The 25,329-nt window shown below is 44.6% G+C and overlaps 1 protein-coding gene and 1 pseudogene across 1 annotated transcript in view; one reads left to right on the forward strand and one right to left on the reverse strand.

Annotated features, from left to right (window-relative positions):
• TTLL11 (tubulin tyrosine ligase like 11) overlaps window positions 1-25,329 on the forward strand; it is a 212,881-nt gene that overhangs the window by 37,417 nt on the left and 150,135 nt on the right. The window contains exons 2-3 of the mRNA XM_040962895.1: window positions 3,871-3,967; window positions 10,217-10,350. Coding sequence (XP_040818829.1) covers window positions 3,871-3,967; window positions 10,217-10,350 — 231 coding nt within the window. The remainder of the gene's footprint in view (window positions 1-3,870; window positions 3,968-10,216; window positions 10,351-25,329) is intronic.
• LOC121145189 lies at window positions 4,555-4,691 on the reverse strand (annotated as a pseudogene).

Genomic DNA, 25,329 nt, shown 5'->3' on the forward strand with positions numbered 1-25,329 from the left:
CTGTTTGTGGATTCATTCATTCATGAAATGTTATTGCTGATTTTATTAACAAAAGTATCTGTGAGCAGCTAGGAACTCCTGGGAATCATCAAATCTCATACAAATCACAGTTAAAACTTTGTGCATGTGTGTGCTTTTCTGGGGCAGCATCTCCAAAGAATTCCCAATTTCCCCCCAAACGGCCAAAAAGCAAAGTCTATGAGATGCTGAGGACTTTGGTGCTAGCGACACAGAGATGGATTCTAAGACCATCCTCATCCTCAGCAAGTTCAGACAGACACAATGTGGAGGAATGAGTGGCCTGCCTGGGTAGTGGCTGCTTCTGTCATCCTTGTTGAAGGTCCCTTGACCGTACAGAAGAGACTTTGCACCTGGGCTGTCTTATGCCTGCATGAAAGTCCATGCTGGCTTTTTAAAAGTTGTTGCTGTCTTTTAAAATTTTATGGAGAAACTTTAGATTCATAAAAAAATTGAATGAAAGGAACGAAGATTAACCCTCTGCCTCACCCCACTCAGTGATTCCATGTACACAATCTCTCCAGCATCATAATCCTGACTCAGCTTAGTGTCTTTGTCACTGTCCAGGAATATACATGGACACGTCATTATCACAAAAATCTAGTTTGCATTAAGGCTTGCTATTGATACTGTGTGATCTATGAGCCTTGAAGGATGGATAATGACATGTGTCCTCCATCCTAATGTCATATAGGGGAGTGTCACTGCTCCCCACCTCCCCAACCCTCTGGGCTCTGCTCACTCATTTCTTTTTTCCTTCCAACTCCTGATGACCATTGGTCTTTGTATCTCATAATTTCACCTTTTCCAGAAGGTCATATAATTGGAATCATATGGCAGGTAGCCAGATTGGCCTCTTTCACTTAGACTTTCACATTTCCTCCAAGTCTTTAGTGGCTTGGCAGCTCTTTTTAGTGCTGGAACCCACTTCATTGTATGGATGGACCGCAGTGTGTTTGTCTATCCACCTGTGAAGGCTGTCTTTGCAGCTTCTGAGTTTTGGCAGTTATCCCACAGCTGCTGTCAGCACCAGCATGCAGGTTCTTTTGTGGCTACAACTTTCCAGCTCCCTTGGGCAGATTCCAAAGAGCACGGCTGCTGGATCATATGGTAAAGAGTATGCTTAATTTTCACAAGGCACTGCCAGACTTTTTGTTGAAGTAGCCATAGCAAGTTATATCCCCCCTCTCCCCACATCCCCAATCCAACCATAAATGAGAGCTCCTGGTGCTCCACATCCTTGCCAGCATTTAGGGGATAGTTCTTAGTTTGGTTCTTGGTAATTCTGAGAGTTATCTTTATGACCCAATAGGTAGTTGTATCTGAGACTTTGCCAAATTCATTTGTGATTGCTGATCACTTTTTTTTGGTAGACTCTTTGGCAGGTCATCCATAAAAAACAATTTTACTTTTTCCTTCCTAATATGGATACCTTTTATTTTTTTCTCTTTTCCTGGCTTGAACTTCTAAGTGCAATGGAAGTGGTGAAAGAGGGCATCCTTGTCTTGCTCCTGATCTTCGAGGCTGACTGTTAATCTTTTATCACTGAATACAGTGCTTTTCTGTGTAAGCAGACACTGCCTAAAGAGTTAGGAATTATGAAAATCCTGAGATTGATTAAAATTGTGTTCCTCTGTATTCCCAGTACTGTGCACAGTGTCTGGCACATAACAGTTATTGAGTCCCTAGATAAACTTTTAGAAGTGATTCTTTTTCTTTTTATAAAAAAATGAAGTGAGCTAAGGTACTTCTGATTGCAGGTTGCTTGGTATTCTTGAGGGTGAGGTGCAAGGATTGAAAGCTGACAATGAAGGGAATACTTGGCAGGTTGTCTGCCGACAGAAGCAGGTCAGCCATTGCTGTTTCAGTGTTCCATGCGGGGATGCCTGCTTTTAAAAAACATTGTTATTATCTGACAGACAAAGAAAGAGAAGGAAGAGGAAAAAGAAAAAGAAAAGGAGGGGGTGTTGGGGTGCTGAGCTCTCATCAGCCCCATCTGCTGATTCATTCTCCAATGCTGGCAATGGGCGGGGCTGGGCCTGACTGAAGGCAACAGCTGGGAGCTCAGTGCAAGTCTCCCACTTGTGTGTCAGGTACACAACTCCCTGAGGCATTGCTGCTGCTTCCCCAGGTGCCCGTTAGTAGGAAATGGAAATCTGAAATAGAGCCAGCATTCAAGTCCAGGTACTATGATATGGGTAGTGTGTGTCCCAGCAGGTGGACATCTCAACCACTGGGGCCAAACACTGCCCCTAAGTGGATTGCTTTTTAGAGATCCTCTTCTGCTTTCCACCTTTCTCTTCTCTGTTTTATCATTTAGCAGCTGTAAGCAAATAATACATATTATATCTCTTTGTGTTTATGACTACTGCATAAATAACTTATAATCCTTTGAATGCAAGGAAAATGAGTGAAATGCTATAAATTAGAAATGGGAGTTGTTATTGCTAATAGAGTGTGTAACATATGCTTTCCTGACTGATTTCAAGGACTTGGGTCTGTCTGCCTATGTTTTAGTTTGGAGGGTTGGAAGGCATCAAGTTGCCCCCATTTCATCAGTGATGCTGTCTTCTTCTATTGGAACTTGGACCCCTTAACTTGGAGCAGATAAAAATTCTGATTATCTATAATCTGAGAATGAAAAAATCAAACACTTTTTCTCTTTTAATGTGTTGGCATTCTTCTGCTTCTGAACTTTTTAACAAGCACATTCTAAACCAGAACTAGCATATCCTCACTTTTTTTTTAACAAGGTCATTTGAGCTACAGATTTAATAGCCATGTTTTGTAAATTGTAGAACTTGTTCATCAGTTTGCGAGGCTGCAGGAAGCCGTGGCAAGCCCAGGCCCTTTTGTTTCCATGAAAAATCTGCTGGTTAACAATCAGTGAAACTCTGTAACTTGCTCCCAAGAAGACGCTAGAATTCCAGGATATGAGGCTGTCCAACAGGGCAAGAGGGATGGCCGCATGTATGAGGACTGGGCCTGGGACTTGGAAACCCCAGGAATGGCTGTCGGCCTGTCCATGTTTCCACAGCTCTGTCTGCTCCCCTCCTTGTCTCACCATGCCTGCTGCTCTTGTCTCGCAGCCTACGGCTTGTCTCTGCCTCTGCCAGGACACAGCCACCCGGCTCAGTCACACAGTCACACAGTCAGCAGAAGCTCACCGGCAGTTCTGGTCTCTGTGTTCCTGGAAGGGAGACCTCAGCAACATCATCTGGAATTGGATAATGGCTCCTGGCTTGTTCATTTGTAATTCAGCAAGTCTTCACTGTGTTCATTCTAGGCACTGGGGATGCACCTGCTCCTTATGGTGGGGGAGAGAGAGAGGGAGGGAGAGAGAGAGTGTGTGTGTGTAAGTGGTGGGGTGTAGGGGAGAGAAGAGATTCTGAAAATTGACTCCTTTAGGTCTGTCTTAAGGAATGCTGTGTTCAGAGAATGGGAAGTGTGGACTTGGAATTTCAGTATACTTGGGTTTAAATCCCAAGTCCTTTTTGTTTCAGCCCCATGTGACCTTGGGCAAAATAAATACTCCTTTCAGTGCTAAGTTCTAAACCAGCACAGTGGGAATTGTCCTCTAATAAGGTCATTGCAGGGTTTAAGGAAACTTAGCCTTCAAAGCCACAAGTGGGCAGGGCCTTGGCACTCTGCACCAAGTGGCAGCCCCGGGGCTGCAGGACCTGGCTGGGGAGACTCTGTGTCTTCATCCTGTGTGTGGTGGGGAAGACCATCCCACGCTTCATGTGAAGGCAAAGGCATGCAACAGGAGCCAGGCTGTGAGGGAGGCGTGCCACGTGGCTGCTGCTGCTCCTCCTCTCTGGATGCAACACGTTTTCTCCTCCTCTCTTCCAGGTCCCATTTGGCCGCCGTGTACCTTGTGACATCTACTGGCACGGAGTTTCGTTCCATGACAATAATATATTCTCGGGTCAAGTGAACAAGTTCCCAGGTATCCACCATTCCCAGTTGGCCTCTCGGACTGGGCCAGGTCGGGGGGCGCTCTCTACATCCCCCTGGAAGACTTGTGGTGCCATGGTGCCCTTACCTTGGGAGGGAAGTTTACTGCAGGGGGAATTGGCACTGTAGCCCCTAAGGGTTAAAAGAACAGAAGAGTATGGTCTTTACTTTTTCCCATTGTAGCTATTGTGTGAGGGTCTAATTTGAGGGTCAATTTTTTTTTTCAATGAGAAAAAGAAATAGAGTATTTCACCTGTAGGCAAAACAGATTCTAGGAACATCTCCTAGAAAGGGAGTGCTGGCAGGTGCACTGGTCCCCATGCTGAGTCTCCTGCTGGCTCAAGGCAGCATCTGATGTGATCTCAGTGAGACTTACCTGCCAGGAGGGCTTGGTGCCAGGTCAGTGTCATGGTCAACATATTTAAGGTGTCCCTATTCTCTGCCACCTTCCCCTGCCATGATTACTGTATTTCATTGTTATTTGATGGGCCAAATGATGAGGGTGGCTAGAGTTAGTGGCCATAGGGAGGGAAGACATGGTTAAGCTTGGCATGATATTGCTGGAAAAAAAAGCAATTAAAAAAATTATTATTTGCCACAAACCATGTAATAACGCAACATTTTTCAAAGGAACATCCCATTCCCTTGCTTAGCAAAACATCAGCCTGAATCCCATTCCGCTACACTTGATCTTAGCCAAAAGGCCGAGAAGCGATTAATGTGAATATCTTTATAGTGTACTTGCCTAACTGGAAGGGGGTTCTTCTGATCATTTGTATATATTTTAAAGAGAGAATCAATCAATTTGCCCTTTTGTAGTGGGATTCTACCCTGCATCCTTGAGAAAACACATTTCAGAAAACCCAACATTCATGCAATCACACACCAGCTAGCTGTGCTTCTCCCACTAGGGGGCTTCTGGCCAAGCATGCTGATGCATGAGGCCACTGCCATAGGCCACACTTGACCTAGATTACTTAGGATGGAGGGCAGGGAGCCCAGCTTCTTAGTCCATCAGCATTAAGTAATTTTCCTCCACGGAGTATTTGCTACTGCTGTCTTGGTCCCTCCAGTGAAGGCTCAGGTGTAAGGAGGTGGCATCCCCAGCGGCGGCTATAGTCTCGGCATAGAGGGCCTAGAAGAGCCAGTATCTTGCCTAACTGCTCTGCGACAGAGCATACAGGATCCCTGGAAATACCATGTTCATTTACAAAAAGCACCGCACTTAGCAGCACCTACAGCTGCGGCTTCCCACCTGGGCTTTTACCAATCAGGATCATTTTAACTGCATGCTTTGTTGTACGGTACCACAGCTGATGTTCCACCTTTATCAGTCTCCAGGGAAACAGGAATAAAAGGTGAACCAAAAGTCGTATTTGTCATAAGAGGGGGAAACAGCATTTTATTAGAGAATGGGAATGTATCTTGCAGCTCAGGGTTCTTGCGCACAGTGTAATGAAATAGCTACTATCATCTCTGACTTGCTGCTCAGAGATGCCACTTCAAACACTTATGGAAGATTGCAGGAGCACTGTTTGGGGGAGTCCGACTCTGAATGAAGACATGGCTGTCAATACCCAAGTCATCCAACGAGGCCTTGTCTGCATTTCCCCCTTTTGCTCAGTCCTGGTCTTGGTTGAGACCAGGAAAGAGGCAGCAGGCACGGGTCTCCCTTTGGGACCCAGCTCCCTTCGCAGGTGCTTCTTTCATTAAATAAGTGGGAAACTTTGAATAGTCATTTTTCGAAACAGCAAGTTTGCCCCTTTCCGTGCTGTGCATGGCAGCGACTGGAACATACCAATTTTCTACTCTACTAGCAGCAGTTAATTAGCTGCAATAGCAAAGCAGGCTCCAGAGCTTTGAGCAGCAGAGCAGTGCTGCCACAGCCCCTGCCCATGAAAGGCGGCCATCCTCAGCCGAAGGGCCTGTCCCATGGCTCCAGTTCATGTCCAGGCTTACCATCTATCTCACCTGTATCCCATTAGTCTTTGCATAAATTTGCTATGCATTTGTATATTAATCTTAGAGTCAGTATGGGAGGGTATGCAAGGCAAGTATAAACACTTTACATGCCTAATAAACTGGGAACCCTTTTAGGCATACGTATGGAACTTCATTGATTTTGTGTGTATCAGCGCATTCAATTTTAGGCACTTTTCTATGGACAATTTCTTTCTTTTTTAGAAAAATGTCTTTATTTTTCATGGACGGGCAAAGTTATATAGAGAGAAGGAAAGCTGTAGAGAGATTTTCCATCCTCTGGTTCACTCCTTAAATGGCCACAGTGGCTGGAGCCATGCTGATCCAAAGCTAGGAGCCAGGAGCTTTGGGGTGTCCCATATGGGTACAGGGATCTAAGAGCTTGAACCATCCTCTGCTGCTTTCCTAGTCTATAAAACAGGGAGCTGGATTGCCTGGATTTCAGGTGAGTAGTTGAGACTTGAACTGGTGCCATGTAGGTGCTGGCACTTTAGGCGGAGGCTTAACCTTGCATGTTACCCTGCTGGCCTCTGGGCACTTGTTGTAGTTGTTCAAGATATATTACTGTATCTTCACTAATGAATTAAGACTTTCTGTCAGAATAGTCTGATTTAGATATGCCTTTGCTTTACCTTTAATGTAGAATTGTCCATTCTCAACTTACAATTTTTTAAGTTTTGGCTGAAATTCAGGATCTGAGATGTATGGTAGCATGTAGCAGTTGTTTCTGAGAGGACCTCCCACCACACTCTGTGAATAAGAGGGTATTAGGATACTATGGACATGGGGCGTGTACCCATCTGTAAAAGTCCTGGCCTAGGCTCTGGGAATATAGAGACTGGGAGAAAGACAAAGAAAGAGAGAACAAAAATATGGGTGTGCTAGGCTGGAGGAGGAAGCTTGGAGTGCTGGGGGGGTTTGCAGGAAGGGGATGCAGCCCGATTTGCCTGGGATGAGGCAGGGTGGATGGAGCTGGGCTGGGGAAGAAGGGCAAGAGAATTGAGCCTCTGGGGATGGAGGGGCCGAGCCTTCTGTCAAACAGGGAGCAGAGGTGGCTCAAAGACAGAGAGGCTATGAGCTGTCACTCACACGGCAAAGGGCAGGCAGCTGGTGACAGATGGAGTAGGTCATGTGCGTGGGGCAGTGGAGAGTTGATGGGCAGGAACCTAGGGGAACCTTTGTTCTAGTCTGAAGGTTGCAAGGAGTCAATGAGACATTTGAAACCCAGACAATGACATGGGCCACCTTGCATTTTAGCACCCTCAGCCAAGAGGGTCAGGTCAGGCTAGAAAGGCCGGGAGGGGAAAGAAAAACACAGCTGAGACTTCCACAGTAGCCAGGCCAAAGACAGATGTAGGCCTGGAGAGCAGAGAAAGGACCAGAACGCATTCCTTTGCTCTTCAGTGACTTTAATGGGTTTTTGCTGAGAAAGATGATTAGAAATGCTATTTGGATTGAGCAGTGCTCCAGATGTAGCTGTTTTTGCTTTACGTGGGTTCAGCAGGGTCCTCTGGGCAAATGTGAGGATGGAGCTGCCTCATTCTTGGTTAACTCCGATGGGATGAGGTCCACCTGGCTCGTGGTGGGGAAGACAGGCAAACCCCGAATTCTGAAGCTCCATCCAGGAGCTGGGGCTTGTCAGGAATTTGTTCATACACAGGGGACATCAAGCTGCAGATTTCATTGATGGGTCAAACCTCCCAAGAGCAGGTACAGACAGCAGGGCCCCAGGCACTGGGCTAACGGGACAGGCAGGACTCCAGTGTTTGCAGGACTGGCCTAGGGACCACAGTGGAGAAGTTGGGGAAAGCAGGAACATGGAAGAGCACAGCTCTGGGAATTGCCAGGGTAGTCCAAGCACCGGTAACCAAGACAGGTGACTCAAATTGGCAAGATAAGCAATGGAGCCTCAGACAATCCTTCTTGTATAATTGGAATGCAAAGTCAAGACCAAACTTCTAGCATTAGGGAGGTGATGTTGAGACCTAGAGATTCTACCACAGCTAAGTGTGGAGGTGCAGTGGGGGTGAGGTGGCCAGGTAGGGAGGGGTCAGGTGCAGCAGCTGCTGAGGCTGAGGCTGGAGCCAGCAGGCCTGGCCATGACCTTGCTTTCAGACACTGACTCTGGGAGCACTTGCAGATGCTTGTTCAAGCCCCAGGTACTGCTGTCAGGGTACACTGTGGGGAACCCCCACCATGAGTGGCTGGGTGGGTGAACTGTCGGTGACTGCTTCCCTGGCTGCATTGAGTGGGAGCACAGCTTAGAAGGCAGGGAGGAGCCAGCATTGTGGCAGTAAGTGGAAGCTGCAGCCAGAGCTTCAGGCAGGGTTGGAGACAAAGTGTCTGCAGCCTGTGGGTCTGAATCTGAGTAGCCCTTGGCTTCAAGGCGTGCCTCTTGCCTTGGCTGTTCACAGGAAGGATCCATCTAGAGACATAAAATGAAACTTGGAGGCAACTCTGTTAGCTAGCATGGAGACAGAGGGACAATGAACATCACAGAAGGAGCCCTCAGCGGTTTAAAATGCACATTTATTCATTTTGGCTGGGCATTGGTTTTTCACAAGAGATTTCTGGAACATTCCAACTGCCCTCTTGAACTCAAAGCTCTTTTGTCTGTGTGGGGTGAGTCCCACTGACCTGTCACAGTGCCTCATCACAATCATTTAAGATGCGTAAAAAGCCACTGGAGGAGCTAGGTTTAAGAGCTCTTTGCTAGGTTTTCAATTTAACCCCAGCCCTGAAATGTTAGTCAACTACATGTGGAAAGCTTCAAAAAATTTTTTTGCAATTTGTGTTTGATCGACTCTGGGCTCACCTGCAGCATTCATAACTCAACAATTTGAATTCTGTAGAGGAATCCAAGGAAACAGCTGGAATTTTCCAGACTCATTTCTTGGGGGAGTTTGAACCAGTGTCCTCAGCGAGTATTGTTTAATATAGAAAGGCCTGTGCTAGAACACAGCTTATCAGTGCTTTTTAAGCTCTTTTACTTCCTGGTTCATCCTCTTCTAGATCCTTCTAAACAAGAACCAAAGAGCTTAAGCCTTGGCTGTGATCTTCAGATTTTTTTTTTTTTTAACCATGCTGGGGGAAGCACAGCATTGCTTATAAAAAGCTGGAGCCTAAGAAATGCCATGCCTTCCGTCTGGTCCCATTTGGAACGTGATGATTTGAGCATGCCACCCTGGCATGGAACAGCCGACTTCCCATTAAGAATCACTTTGCTAAGCATATTTCTCGAATTGGGAATGAAGCCATTTGGTTTCCTTGGGGGTGAAGGCTATTTTCAGTCTCTACTTACAGTGATGAGTTTTGCCTTGGGAAATAAGCCTGCTAAAAACCTGTGACAATTTTTTTTTAACCCATTTGGTTAAAATTTGTAATGGCATCTACTGGGTTCTCTTGTCAGTGACTAATGATGTTACTACCAGGGGGGAAAAATCTACCAGGCTTTCCAAATGCTGTCTAAGTGAGATGTTTCAACCGCCTCTGGGAAAATTAGTAAGATCTGATCAATGTCAATGTCAGGGCTTATAGTTAAAGAGCTCCAAAGGATTGCATTTTTTTTCCCCCTCCTTCAACTCTAAATTGTACTGAGTTCGTTTCCACTGTCTGCCCTTGATCCAAGGGGACAGGATTTTGTGCTGTAAGGTGTATATTTTCCTCTGTTATCTCTTTGATACTCATGAAAGATTAAAATAAAGCCACTGAAGGAAGCTCCTCAACAGAAAAATAAGAGGCAATTTCAGAAAGCGAATGGAAAAATGAAAAAGAGAGAAAGATGTTTATTTTGGTGCAAGAATTTTTAGAATCTGTGCGTATTTTTCCATGATACACATTTTCTGTGAACTTTTTGCATATGTTCCTTCATATTCTCTAGAGTCCAAGATGGAAAGAACCCCAGAAGTATGTTTAGTAGCCCCAAACTAAAGAAGGTATTCAGTTTGAAGCATAAGATATAAACGCTTTTCTATGCATCACCTAAGGGAGTGACAAATAACAGAATAATAAATGAGGTGAAAGCTCATTCTTTGTAAAAGAAAAAAAAATCGATCCACTGTCTCAAGTTCTTCACTAATTGGGTCCATCTCCACCAACTCCTAAGTCATTGCTTGGAGGGGAAGGGGCACTCACCACTTTTTCAAACTCCTGCAAGAGAATATGAACTATCTGCGGGATGGTTTACAAAGTCATCAGGAAAAGCTGTTTGAGAGCTGGTGGCCCACCGTGTGAGACCCTCACAGCTTCTCCTCTCCCCCAGGCATGACGGAGATGGTGCGGAAAGTCACCCTGAGCCGAGCAGTCAGGGTGATGCAGAACCTCTTTCCCGACGAGTACAACTTCTACCCGCGTTCCTGGATTCTGCCCGAGGAGTTCCAGCTCTTTCTTGCTCAGGTAAATGGCGCTCTGTCTGCCCACCATGGCGACCGGGGACTGGGGTCACCAGGAAGCTGACCCCAACTGAGGGTACACAGTGGGTTGTTGGCCCGCAGAACTCAACAGGTAGGTGGCAGGTGGGTAAAATGAAGCAATAGAGCTTGACCCCAGGCGACAGGGACTTAAGAACTGGATCATGGCTCAGAGCTCTGGAGAGCCAGGGCAGAGCGGGTGGCTGAGCCCACAGTGGAATACATCCTGGGATGGAAGGGGATCCAGAGGCGTGGGCTGTAAAGCGTGGGATGTCTGGTTCTCTTGAGATAACCTTGGAATGGGGTTGGAGGGAACCTTTCAAGTGTCTTGCTTTAAGCTTGTTACAGAATCAGTTCTCAGATGACCTCATCCCATCTTGAAGCAGTATGTTTGAGCATGAAATGGGTTGGCGTCTTTGCCACTAATTGTGAAACAGAACCACTAGGGAAGCAGAGTTCAGAATGATCATTTCGATTAGTCTCCCAATAGTTTAATTTAGACCATTTCAAAGCCTTTGATTAAATGTTCCGTAACCATGAGGCTGACAGTATAATAAACAGCTTTCTAGTACCACTAATACCATTAATTGGTCCCACTATGTTCCAGGTATTATTCTAGAAGATAAACATTTTTTTTCTTTAAAAAAATATTTATTTTCATCTATTTGAAAGAGAGGCAGAGAATGAGTTTTTTTTGGGGGGGTGGGGGAAAGTTACTCATCAAATGCCTGCAACAGCCGGTGCTGAAGCCAGAGACTCCATTCTCAACCAGGAGCCCAAGTGCTTCCGCCATCTGCTTCTTCCCAGTGCATCAGCAGGAGGCTGGATCAGAAGCGGAGTAGTTGGAACCTGAACCAAGAATCCCATTACAGAATGAAATGTGTTCCAAGTGGTGACTTACCCGCTCCACCAAATGCCCAATCTAAAAAATTACTTCTTTTTTCCCCCCCACAGCAATCTTACAAAGTTAATTTTACTACTAGCCCGTTTCATGGATATGGAGATTGAAGCTTTGAGAAACTGACTTGTTCGGTCAGTGTTGGATTGACACCCAAGAGGTGATTGTAGGGATCGTGCACATAGAGCTGTCATGACTACTCATTTCTAAGTTCCTTTGTAGATGTTTTCTTTCTCTTAAATAAAACCAAGGAATGGACTTTTTGGATTATATAATCTATGTTGTATACTTTACAAGAAATTTCCAACTCTTTTATAAGAACCTCTAAGGTGGTTGTAGCTTCACACCCCACGGACCGTGTCTGAGACTCCTCGTTGTTTCACATCATTGCCAAGCCTTGAGCGTCTGAGATGGGTAGGTGTGTCGTTGTATCGCTGTGATTTTAGCTTGCTCCTTCTAGATGACAGTGGGTTGACTCCTCTTTTTTGTGTGTGCTTTAACATTTGAATATCTTATTTTGTTAAGTGTGTACTCAAAAATTTTGTTCACTCTACTAAGTGATTTAAAGTCACATGTTCTTTACGTATTCTAGATGCCAGTCTTTTATTTCGTGATGTAATTTTGTGTTTTGTATTTTGCCCCATATGACTTTTCAACCTGTAACCCTGAATTTTCATGTTTTAATTCTGTACTTTTAAAGAATAAAGCACTTTAATTTTGATGTTATTGATGCTTTTTGTCAGTATTGATGCTATTGTCAGATTTTCTTTTATTGCTGGTGCTTTTTGTGTGGTGTCTTAGACTTCATTGCCTTCATTGTTGAATATCAGTTGACTGTATATGTTTTGTTCTGTTTCTAGGTTCTGTGATTTGGTCCATCCATCCTTAAGATTACTCTTCTGTGAATGCCCCCGTAGCGTCTTGATGAATGTGGCTTTATAGTGACTCCTGAAGTCCAGTGGTGTTAAATTAAATCCTCCTGCTTTATCTTTAGCATTGTTTTGGCTTTTGCAGGACCTTTGCATTTCATGTACATTTTGAAGACAGTTGGCCAGTGTTCACAAGAACCCTTCTAGGAATCTGACTGATTCTATTTTCATCCTATGGCTCTGACTGGAGACAGTGAACATTTTAACAATGATGAGTCATGTAGCTCATTGCCCTTAGTTAGGTCTCCCTCAGTTTATCTCAGAGATGTCCTATACTTCTCACAGTACATATTTTATTCACCTTTTCTCCTGGTATTTTAACTTTAATGCTATTTTAAATGATATACTTTGAATTTTATTTTATAATTTGTTGGTTGGTTGGCTGATATTCAATTACCTTTTATTTTCTACTAGTATGATACTCAAGTCCCTGATTTTTCCCAGGAGTTCTTTTTCTGTTGATTTGTTAGGAGTTTCTGTGAATACAGTTAATTCATGTGTGAATAAATATATTTTATTTCTTTTAAAAAATGGGTATTTATTTGAAAGGCATAGCAATAGAGAAAGAAGACACAGAGAGAGAGAGAGAGATCTTCCTTCTGCTGGTTCATTCCTCAAAATGACCACAGCAGCCAGATCTTGGCCAGGCAGAAGCCAGGAGCCAGGAACTCTTTCTTGGTCTCCTGCTTGGATACTTACTTGGATCCAGGGGCCCCAGCACTTGGACCATCTTCTGCTACCTTTCCAGGCACATTAGCAGGAAGCTGGATTGGAAGTGGAGAAGCCAGACACCAAGTTAAGCTCCCAAATGGTGTGGTGGTGTTTCAAACCTGCAGCTTAGGGCCTGGCGCAGTGGCGCAGTGGTTAAGGTCCTTGCCTTGCATGCCCGGGATTCCATATGGGCGCCGGTTCTATCCCGGCGGCCCCACTTCCCTTCCAGCTCCCTGCCTGTGGCCCAGGAAAGCAGTCGAGGACGGCCCAAAGCTTTGGGACCCTGCACCCGCGTGGGAGACCCGGAAGAGGCTCCTGGCTTTGGATCGGTATAGTATCGACCCGACCCGTTGCGCTCACTTGGGGAGTGAATCATCGGACGGAAGATCTTCCTCTCTGTCTCTCCTCTCTGTATATCCGCCTTTCCAATAAAAAAATAATGAAAATAAATCTTTAAAAAAAAAAAAAGCTGCAGCTTAACTCACTGCCCTACCACACCTCTCCCCTGTTCCTACCATTCCTTTCTTTCTAATCTAAATGTGTTGTATTTCTTCTCTCTCGTTAAATTGCACTGAGCTGGGACTTCCAGTGTTCCATAATAGTGATTGGAGTGGATATGCTTGCCTTGTTTTCAGTCTTGTGGGAAAGGACGCAGGTGTTCATCATGTCAGCTGTGGGCAGTTCCCAGAGGCCTTTCCTGGGGTTGTGGAAGCTTCCTCCTGGAGTCTGCAGAAAGTGTTGTCATAAGTGGGGACATAACCCGGCCAAATGTCCTTTCTACATTTGTTAACATAATGAGATTATTTTTCTCTTTTCTTTTGGCAATAAGATGACTCATTGTTTGATGCTTTAAAAATTAAACCTACCTTGCATTCCTGATGTAACTCCGCCTGGTTGTGATGCATTGTAATTTTTATGTACTGCTGAACTGATATTTGCTGATATTTTAAGAAACTTTGCATCTTTATTCATGAGAGATACTGGTATGTGACATCTTTGGTTTTGGTGTCAGAATAGCACAAAGCTTATTAAATGAGTTAGCAAATGATACTATCTCTGCTCTTAGTATGTTATGTAAGTTTGGTTTTGGTTTTGTTTCTTAAATGTTTGACAGAATTCGTTATTGAAGGTACTTGGATATGAAGTTCTTTTTTTTTTTTTAATTCTTTATTTTTCATGATACAGTTTCTTAGGCTCAAGGATTTCCCCTTCCACCTTCTGGGGCTTTCTTTTTGGCAACTTTTTAGGTTCTTAAAATTGTTGACTACAATTTCCTGAATTTGTGTCATTCAAGGAATTAGTCCATTTCATTTAAGTTGTCAGATATACTGGCATGAGCTTTTTAAAAATAATATCTTTTTATTATGTTTTTTGTGTCTGGGATATATAGTAATGTAACCCATTTTCTTGCTAATATTGATTTTTTTTTGTTTTTGATCAATCTGGTGAAAGGCTTATCAATTTTATTCATCGTTTCACAGAACCCACTTAGCATCTTAGTGTTTATCCATTTTGCAAACCACTGATTTCTAAGTTTTATTAGAATTTTATGCCTTCTACCTCTTTTTGACTTAATTTGCTTACTCCCCTCATTTAAAAAAATATGTATTTTTATTGGAAAGGTAGATTTACAGAGAGAAGAGACACAGAACCATCTGCTGGTTCACCCCACATTAGCTGAGCTAATCAGAAGCCAGGAGTCAGGAACCTCTTCTGGGTCTCCCACGCGGGTGCAGGGTCCCAAGGCTTTAGGCCGTCCTAGACTGCTTTCCCAAGCCACAAGCAGGGAGCTGGATGGGAAGTGGGGCTGCCGGGATTAGAACCGGCACCCATATGGGATCCCGGGCGCATTCAAGGCAAAAACTTTAGCTGTTAGGCTACCACACCAGGCCCTAGTTCCACTCATATTTTAACTCTAGGTACACTGTTAGTACTTTTGCTTTGAAAAGTCAGTTATCTTACAAAGAAACTAAAGAAATAAATGTTTGTCTTTTTCATGCATTCATGTATTTACTATTTCTAGAACTCTTCGTTCCTATAGATAGCCCTGGGATCCCATATGGCATTATTTTTATTTGGCCTGAAGAATTTCCTGTATCACATTTCTCATATTTTATGTCTGTTTATTATAAAATTCCCTTGACTTTTGTTTGTCTGAATTTTTTTGCCTTTAGTTTAAGAATAGTTTTGAAATCATTTTAGGCTTACAAAATGTTGGAAAAATTACATAGCATATAAATTGTTGATCCCATTAGGTTTCCTTTTCAACTCATTGTAGCTTTTATTTCTGAAAATTAGACTTAAAAATCATTTAAAATATCTTCTGAATTCCTAACTAGCTTTTTGAACACATGGAATGCCTGACAATCACTTTCTCAGTGCCATTTCTGCTACTTTCAGCCCCAGACACATTCTAAGTTATTTTGAGTTTTGTCTCCATCATGACGTGGGCCCAGCACAATAGCTCAGTGGCTGAATCCCTCATCTTGTATGCACTGGGATCCCATTTGGGTGCCGGTTGGTGTCCCGGCTGCACCTCTTCCCATCCAGCTCCATGCTTGTGGCTTGGGAAAGCAGTCGAGGACTAAAGCCTTGGGACCCTGCACCCGTGTGGGAGACCCAGAAGAAGCTCCTGGCTTGGATCAGCTCAGCTCCAGCCATGGTAACCACTTGGGAAGTGAACCAGCAGATGGAAGATTTTTCTCTGTGTCTCTTCTTCTCTTTGTAAATCTGCCCTTCCAACAAAAATACATCTTATTTTGTTTGTTTAAAAAAGGTCTCTCTACCTCTCAGCACCATCTCATTGAGCAGTAGGTCTTTGACATAGCATTTTTCAAAGAAAAGATATATTCAAATCATAGCTGGCATTATTATTTTAATAGCTCCTATGTTCCAATGGAAAATAATACTTTCACATTAAAAAAATTCAAATTATGTAAACATATCTAGAGTAGAAAAGCTGTAATAATTTCCCAGAAATCTCCGTGGCAGGTTGGTACATCTTCCTCCACCATTTTCCTCTGATAGATTTACGTTGGGATAGCCATAACTCCTTCCTCTAAAAATGGCTATTCTATATACGCCCTTAATTTTTATTAGTTAATTCTTTTGATTTTATTTGAAGGGCAGAGCAAGAGAAGGAGAGAGAAAGGAGAGACAGAGGGAGGGATCTTTTTGCAGCTGGTTTATCCTCCAAATGCCCCTGACGGCCAGGGCTAGGCTAAACCAAAGCCAGAAGCCCAGAAGTCAATCCAGGTCTCCCATGTGGATAGTGGAAATCCAGACACTTGAGCCATTGTCTGCCGCCTCCCAGGGTGTAAGTGCAAGCAGGAAGCTGGATCAGAGCAGAATACCCCGGACTTGGCCCAAACACTCTAAAATGAGATAGATACAGGTAGTCCAAGCCACGACCAAATGCCTGCCTCACCTGCTTTTCTGTCTTGCACTTGCCCTGCCAAGCATGTCTTACACATCTTTCCATGTTGGTGCTGTGTAGTAGTTCATTATATTAAGGGATAACAACTTTTTTTTTTTAAAGATTTATTTATTTATTGGAAAGTCAGATATACAGAGAGGAGAGACAGAGAGCAAGATCTTCCATCCGATGATTCACTCCCCAAGTGAGCGCAATGGCCGATGCTATGCTGATCTGAAGCCAGGATCCAGGAACTTCTTCCGGGTATCCCACAAAGGTGCAGGGTCCCAAAGCCTTGGGCCTCCCTCGACTGCTTTCCCAGGCCACAAGCAGGGAGCTGGATGGGAAGTGGAGCTGCCGGGATTAGAACCGGCACCCATATGGGATCCTGGCGAGTTCAAGGTGAGGACTTTAGCCGCTAGGCCACGCCGCCGGGCCCCAATAACTTTTTTTTTTTTTTAAAGATTTGTTTATTTTTATTGGAAAGTTAGATTGATTTACAGAGAGAAGGAGAGACAGAAAGATCTTCCATCTGCTTGTTCACTCCCCAGGTGACTGCAGTGGACAGAGCTGAGCTGATCCAAAGCCAGGAGCCAGTAGCACCTTCTGGGTCTCCCACACGGGTGCAGGGTCCCAAGGCTTTGGGCCATCCTCGGTTGTTTTCCCAGGCCACAAGCAGGGAGCTAGATGGGAAGTGGATCAGTGGAACACAAACTGGCACCCACGTGTGATCGTAGCACATGCAAGACAAGGATTTAGTCACTAGGTTATTGTGCCAGGCCCAGGCATCATAAGTTAAACTCATTCTCCTGCTAATGAATGCTTAAGTAGCTCTCATCTTTTTGTTGTTGATTAAGAAATATTCTATTGGGAACATACCCACTGCGGATATATTTGTACACCTGTGCTGGCATTTCCTTCAGGTAGATAGCTCAATGTACAGTTTCCATACTGAAGGATAAGCGCATTTGTAATTTTAATGGGCAAAGCCAAACACGAGGCTTTGATTAGAGACAGTACATGATCGTCATGAATCAAGGTCAGAAGTGGCTTAGCAGTGGCCTTGGGAGTGAGCTCCAAAGAGTGTGTCTGTGTGGGACAGGGGGTTGTTCTGTGATTCCTGACAACAATGAAGGCGAGGTGTGAATTGCTATACTCCAATTGAAAACCTGAGGCTTTGTAGGTTGCCTCTCACAGTAATTAGGATTAAATTTATTTTACTACTGAAAGGGGGAGGAGACCCACATTCCCCAGCTGTCCTTTGCTAAGCAGGTACCCAGAGAGCATCACCAGGTGGCATGAGGCGGAAGCAAGTAGGAATTTCAGTGGAAACTTGTGCAGACTGGAGGAAGGCAGGCTTTCCAATTTTAGCAGATGGCAAATAAAAAAACTCCTTGGAGTTGATTTTGCATATGGTCTTCCATCTGGGTATTTGAGAAAAGTACAGTTTTGTTATCAAAACAGTATTTATTATGGAGAGAGAGAAGAAGAGAGAGAGAGAGAATATTTGTGTTTCTCAGCAGAAGAATTTTTTTTTCTCAGTGAAGAAAGCCAAAAAACCACTCGATAAGGTTGTAGCTTCTTGGAGGGAGCCAGTGAGCACGCGTTTCTTCCATTTTCCTCTCCAGTTCCATCCTCTGTTTGCTTTTATGGATTCTGCTGAGTGAAGTGCATTATTTGCAAAAGCCTCAGAGAGCAGTAATCTCCACTGGGCTTTGGAACTAGGAACATGTGGACTTTTTAAGTGGGTCAGAGTCAAGGCGAAAAGCAAACCCAGCATGCGGAGTGTGCCTCCTTTGTCCCAATTCCAGGCTTAGCAAACTACCTTCTGATGTGTGCTTCACTTGCTTCATTCCTTGCAACACATGATGCGCTGACTCGACTGGCTTGGCCCAGTGACTTACCCAAAAGATGCAGTTTCAGTCCTGTGTGTATTGCAGTCCCTGCTGTTCTCTGCAGCCCAGCCTTTCTCACCTCGTTTTTAGGGACTCACAGCCTCTCTCACCTCTGCCTTCTTCGCCCTCTCTCACCTCCGCCTTCTTTGCTGTCTTCCCTTCTGGTCTGGGACACCTGCCCCAGCCTTTTTTGTCTCTCTCCCACGTCCAAGGCTGTGTTCTTCCCCGAGACCAATCTCCACCATACCAGCTCTGTCTCATACGCTTGGGGGCAAGCTCCCTCATCCCCAGCCTCTAACTCCTTTGCCAAGTGACATGTGTGCATGTGCCCTTTTCTCCCACTGTGTGTTGCACATGCGCAGTGGTTGCATGGGTCTGAACTCATCATTGTATTTTCCCCAAGGCCCATCCCAGTGCCTGGCACAGAGTAGAAGCATAGGTGTGTTGGTCAAGTTAACTGAGAATCAATACTGTAATTTGAAATCCTTGTACCATGATTTGAAAGGCTTTGTTTGCTCTTTGGCACATTCCTGTTGTGTCAGCAGATGGTTACTATGTGCCTGATGTGTGTCCAGCATTGGTACTTTGGGAAAACAAAGACAAAAAGGTGTAGCAGGTAGCACAGGTAGCTGGCCCTTGCTAGGGTGGCATTACAGAAGCCAGGGCAACAAAGAGTGGGAAAGATGGGCAGATGAAGTCAAGCACAGCTCCTATTTACCCAAACCAGAGTGAGCCCATGGGGGATCCAGTTCTAGCTACACCTCTTCAGTGGCCTTGGCCTAAGCTTCCATGTCTGCTCTGCCCAAGAAGACTGCCGCTCAGTCCGGATCCCTTCAGCTCCTTTACTGTGAGATTCCTGGACTTCAACTCTCTGATCAAGTTGAAATTCTGCACATGTTTCTGCTGCCCAGATTACAGTGAGAGCACAAAGGGCCTGTGGCGATCAGTTGTCTTCTCACTGATGCTGAGTTTGGTGCAGCCCATAGCTTAGTGACTCCGTGGGTAACGATGGCCACATGTGGCATGCACTGCACCACTCTGCACACCCGGCTGTAGCAACCCTGGGGCAATCGTAGGCTCCTGAACTCCACTCATTCTCTTCCAGAGCTGGGTGTACTCACTCCTTGCAGCGTGTTCTTGCTGTGTGATCCGCTCATGCGGGCAGGACATCCTTCCTGTTGGTGCCTTTGAAAGCCCATTGAAAAAGGCTCACCCAGGGCAAGGCTCTCATGCCACCTGGCTGGTTGCCCATGCCACCAGTGCCTCTGCTGGGACTTGCCCTGCCATCCTTCTCCCCTCAACAGCTCTTTCCTTGTGCCAGAGTTGATTGCAATTCTGTTCCCTTCCCCAAGGATCGGACCTGAAAGGTGGGATTTGCGTGTTCCAGATGAAGACCCAGTGAGGCAGAAGTTCGGGGTGGAGGTAGACCTGAACTGAAATCCATCCATCCATCCTTCCTTCCTTCCTTCTTTCCTTCCTTCCTTCCTTCCTTCCTTCCTTCCTTCCTTCCTTCCTTCCTTCCTTCCTTCCTTCCTTCCTTCCTTCCTTCCTTCCTTCCTTCCTTCCTTCCTTCCTTCCTTCCTTTTTCCCACCTACCTTCTGAGAGGCGTTTTCTTTTTTCAAAAAATACTTACTTTTATTTGAAAAAGCAGATCCACAGAGAGACCAGAGAGAGGAAGAGGGGCGGGGGGAGAGAGCTTCCCATCTTCTGCTTCACTCCCCAAATGGCCACAGTGGATGGAGCTGGGCTCGTCAGGAGCCAGGAGCTTCTTTCTAGTCTCCCAAAAGGTGCAGGGTCCCAAGGCCTTGGGCCATCCTCTTCTGTTTTCCCAGCCATTCAAAGGAAGGTGGATGGGAAGTAGAACTTCTGGGACTTGAACTGGTGCCTAAAGTGGATGCTGGCCCTGCAGATGGACGCCCAACTTATTGTACCACAGCGCTGTCCTCTAACCACAGGTTGTAAGAGTGAAAGGGTTTTTTGGGTAGCTCTCCTTGGTGCTTCTCTGTGCTCTAGACCCTCAAGTCCTCCTTCTGTTCCCTCTTTTTATTTTGAATTCCTTTTAGACTTCCTGAAGACTTATAAGAATAATGCAAATAATTTCTTCACACTCTGCACTTAGCACTGATGTCTGATCACTTTTGCCCTTTCTCTCTTCATCTCTGAGAGTGAGTTGCATACATGATGTTCCATTACCCTGAAACAGGTCTGTGTGTGTTTCCTAAACATTTACTTTCATAACCAGCATGATTTTGCAAATTGTGAGGCTGATAGGGACCCAAGACTCTTAGCTAATATGATTATATTCGCAATTTATGTAGATATTTATAACTATCATTATTCTTTATGATATAACTGATTATCACAAAAAATTGCATTGTTTATGGGGAAGATACCATGTGTTCTAACAGTGATACGTTGTATACATTTGTTCACATTAAACATATGAGATGAATGTGCTTATCATCTCTATCTCATACTTGAAGAAAAATAAGACTCAGAAAGTTGACCTGCCATCTCCAACTTTGTATAGTCGTCTCTAGGGGCTGCATGTCCCTACTAAGAGACATGTCTTGTTTTGAGGCATGACCTCTCAGACACTCAAAGACATGCTTTCAACCATCATGTAAATAGGTAGTTTTGCAATCTAAAGAAAAGACAATAGGACTCTAATTTTGAGGGGATTTTGGAAGATCAGAAGTCTAGAGACAAGCAGTTAATGGGAGCATGTGCACTAAGGAATATTCACTCCTTCACTACGCCTCAATCGGGTGCATTTATCAGTGCTGCTAATAAATACTTATGTGAGTCCTGGTTCTCATGGCTGCATGATTGAGGTGACAGCTGTCCATCTGTGTGCAGAGGTTAAATTCTGTAAGAGCCAGACAGTCACAGTTTTCAGTCTTTGGGGTTATACCATCTCTGTCAGGATGACTCACTCCGCCATTGTAGCAGCAGCCAGAGATAAGACCTACGTGTCCCACTCCAACGTAATCTGCAATACAAGGAGTAGCAGACTTGGACTGTGGTCCAAAGTTTGCCAACCCCTGTGGTAGGAGACAAAAATGACCTCACTTCATAGACTAGGTGCTCTAAAGGGTAGGCACCCTCATTGCAAGTGAGAGAAACAGAGAAGTATTTAAACTTTAAGCAGTAGCTGAATATCATTTTTATAAAAGAAGATTTTGGTTTCATTGTCAGCTGTGTTGGATCACAAGAAAGAGGAAAGGAACTTGAGTTAAATGATAAAAACAACTTCTAAGACACTGCGTCCGAGCCATGGGATGGACGCTTTGGAAGGCCCTGGAGAGGCACTGTTGGTGCACGGAATCACGTTGTGAAGCAGCAGCAGCAAGATCAGTATCCATCCTTGGAACATGCTTAGTGGTAGCCCAGTATGCAGAGCCTGTTGGAGAAACAGAAAAGTAAAAGAAAAGCGAAAGAAAAGCAGAGAATCAGATGGAGTCCACTGATGGGAAATGGCATGGTTATCAAAGTTGTTTATGTCTATATAGCAGCTGTCTCTAGAGACAGCAGCAAAAGTAGCTCAGCCTGACCCGATTAGGATTTTAATCAGCTGAACTCATGGGACAGGGCATAAAATGTCTCAGCAATTAGTTACAGCTCTCTTATTCTGTGGCAGGTTTAGGAAATAGATGCCAAAATGTCTGTGTGTGCCAATCCAGACATAGATATAGCACATGTATTATGCACATAATTTATTCTCTATTCTCTGTGCATACAGGGTATATTCGTTGTGTGCATATGTATATACTGTGAATACATAGCATTCACACACATATATATAGTGTGTATGTAGTATTTTTGGTGAATATTTGCATGTTTGTTTTAGGTCTACATATACAAGGGTACTTCAAAAAGTTTGTTGGAAATGGAACATTAAAAATAAGCTCAATTGAGTATACACATATTTCAAAACATGTTGTACATGGCAAAATAGAAATAATTTTGTCCATTTGTAAAATAAATTAGAAATTGGGCCTGGCGGCATGGCCTAGCAGCTAAAGTCCTCACCTTGAACTCGCCCGGGATCCTGTATGGGCTCTGGTTCTAATCCCGGCAGCTCCACTTCCCATCCAGCTCCCTGCCTGTGGCCCGGGAAAGCAGTCGAGGGAGGCCCAAAGCTCTGGGACCCTGCACCTGTGTGGGAGACCCGGAAGAGGTTCCTGGATTGTGACTTCGGATCGGCATAGCATCGGCCCGTTGCGCTCACTTGGGGAGTGAATCATCAGATGGAAGATCCTCCTCTCTATATCTGACTTTCCAATAAATAAATAAATCTTAAAAAAAAAAGAAAAAATAAATTAAAAATTGATTCTTTATTGTCTTCACTAATTTTTAAGAAGATATTTATTTTACTTGAGTTACAGAGAGAGAGAGACAGACAGAGAGAGAGATATCTTCCATCCACTGATTTACTCTCTAGATGGCCACAATGACCAGAGCTGGGCCGGTCTGAAGCTGGGAGCAAGGAGCTTCTTCCAGTGCAGGGGCCCCAGGCCTTGGGCCATCTTCTCTTGCTGTCTCAGTCCATTGGCAGAGAGCTAGATGTGAAGTAGAGCAGGTGGGACTAGGATCAATGCCCATATGGGATGCCAGGGCTGCAAGCAGAAAATTAGGCCGCTGTGTCGCTGAGCCATCTGCTAAAATTTTTTGTATTACCCCTTTTATATTACTTTTTTTTTTTTTAAAGAAAAGACTTATTTAGTTTTATTGAAAAGGGAGATTTACAGAGAGAAGGATAGACAGATAGGATAGACATCTGCTAGTTCAATCCCCAAGTAGCCAAGTGGCCAGAGCTGAGCTGATCTGAAACGAGGAGGCTCTTCTGGTTCTCCCACATGGGTGCAGAGTCCCAAGGCTTTGGGTCATCTTCCGCTGCCTTCCCAGGGAACTGGATGGCAAGCAGAGCAACCGGGACATGAACTGGCGCCCATATGGGATCCCGGCACTTACAAGGTGAGGACTTTAGCCACTGAACCACAGTTCCAGGCCCTTATATTACTTTTTGATGTGAAAATTTAATGAAACAAAGAATCCATTTGTTCTGGTGCTAAAAGTAGAAATCCGTGCATTTTGTTTTCATAGTATGCATTTCTCATGAACTCTTTGGGGATTCCTTGTGTATATGGATTTCACCATTTTTCTGCACGAAAATGAATTTTCAATTTTCAACTTTCTCCTCCATGAACCTGTCAGAGTCCTCTTCTATGTGCTATACTGGCGACAGTGTGATAAGTAACATGCAGGTCACAGACACCTTCTCAATATTTATCTTACATTTACCTTCACATCAGAAGATAATATAAGAGGCTCATACAAAAAATTTTAGTGAAGATAGCAGTCACTAGATTTTTAAAAGTTGCTTGACAAGCTGACAAGTGACAGATGTAATGATAACTATTGGCACGTACAACATCTTGTTTTGAAACACGTGTGCATGATAGAGTGGCTATCTTGAGTGTCTGCGGATCACCTTACCTGCTTAACATCTTCCGTGAGGGACAAGGACACCGGGCGTCCGCCGTCTTAGCAGTTTGCAGGAGTGTAAGTAATGCATTGTCATCCGTGACGGTCTCCAGGCTGTGCAGTAGAGCTCTCAGCCTTCTCCCTGTGATCTAACTGGAATATTTTCTCCTCTCTGTCAGCGTTGCACTCTCCCCTTCTGTGAGTTCAGCTTTCTTAGACTCCACACCTGAGTGAGACCATGAGCAATTCATCTTCCTGTGTCTGGCTTCATTTCGCTTACACGATGTGTCCTCCAGGGTCATCGCATTGTTGCACAGGAGAAGAGCTCCTTTCTAAAGACCCAGTGGTGGTCCTTGTGTGTAACGTGTTTCTGTTCTACCCTTCCACCAGCCGACAGTCAGGCTGGCTGAGGTTGGGAACAATGCCATGGTGGTCTTGAGGGCACAGCCATCTCATAACATCCTTGTCTCCCTTGGCTGGGCTGTGCAGCAGGGAGTGGAGTGGCTGGAAAGACGTGGCCACAGCCTTCTGCATCTTGAGGACGCTCTATGCTGTTTTCCCTAAGGGCTGTGTTGGCTTGCCACGTAGGAGTTCCCTCTTCAAAACCTCTCTCTTATCTGAGATTAGCTGTTCAAACAGGTGTGAAGCGACCGTCTCATTGTGGTCTTCATCTGTATTTCTCTGATAACTAGCACTATTAAGCGTTTTGTTCCCCCACCCCCTTAAGCCTTTTGGTCATTTCTATGTCTTCTTGCAAGCAGCATCTGTTGTGTCCTTTACCTGTATTGAAGTCAGGCTGGTTGTTTTCCAGCTCTGCTTGGGACTTGTCTGCATTCCTTGTATATTTTGGATATTAAAACCCTTATGGCTTGGCAAATATTTTCTCCTGTTCCTTAGGTTGTCCCTTCGCTATCGGCTGTTTCCTGTGTTATGTAATGTCTTGCTAGTCTGTGAACTCTCACGCCCAGGTTTGGACCTTCCTTGGTGATTCTTGCCTGAATCAGTGGTTAGTGGATGCCTGCCCACTGCCGACTCTGCGGCTTCCTCATTCCTTCCACATTTCTGCACCGAGTACCTACCGCAGGAGAAACATCTGAGTGTGAACTCACGCATTCTTATTTTATCCATTGGGCTGCCATCATTTTACCATCATTATTTATTTTCTTGTTTAAGTTAGCCTGAGCCCCTGTGACAGTTCCTCTCACTCTTTCAGCATTCTCTGACTTGCGGCAAAAGTGTATTCCAGACTTTTCTTATATTTTCTTCACCCTCGCCCTGGCACCACCATCCAGTTCTCCCAAGAAACCCTGGTTTCTCTCCATGGCCACTAGGGGGCCCACTGCTGCCAGGCAAGGGCCCTTTGTTAAAATAGCTGCTGGCATTCTCTTAGTATTCTACAGGGAAACATAATCTACACACATAATGATTAAAATTTTTAAATTCTAAATACTCTTAAAAGCAGAGCTTAAAAAAATCTTTAAAAAATACTCTGGGTCTGGCACAATGGTTCAATTGGCTAATTCTCCCCCTTAAAGGGCTGGGATCCCATATGGGTGCGAGTTGGTGTTTTGGAAGTTCTGCTTCCCATCCAGTTCCCTGCTTGTGGCCTGGGAAAGCAGTGGAAGACAG

This window comes from Ochotona curzoniae, unplaced genomic scaffold (assembly GCF_017591425.1).
Source record: "Ochotona curzoniae isolate NIBS_2020 unplaced genomic scaffold, NIBS_Ocur_1.0 scaffold_3208, whole genome shotgun sequence".
Classification (NCBI taxonomy): Eukaryota; Metazoa; Chordata; class Mammalia; order Lagomorpha; family Ochotonidae; genus Ochotona; species Ochotona curzoniae.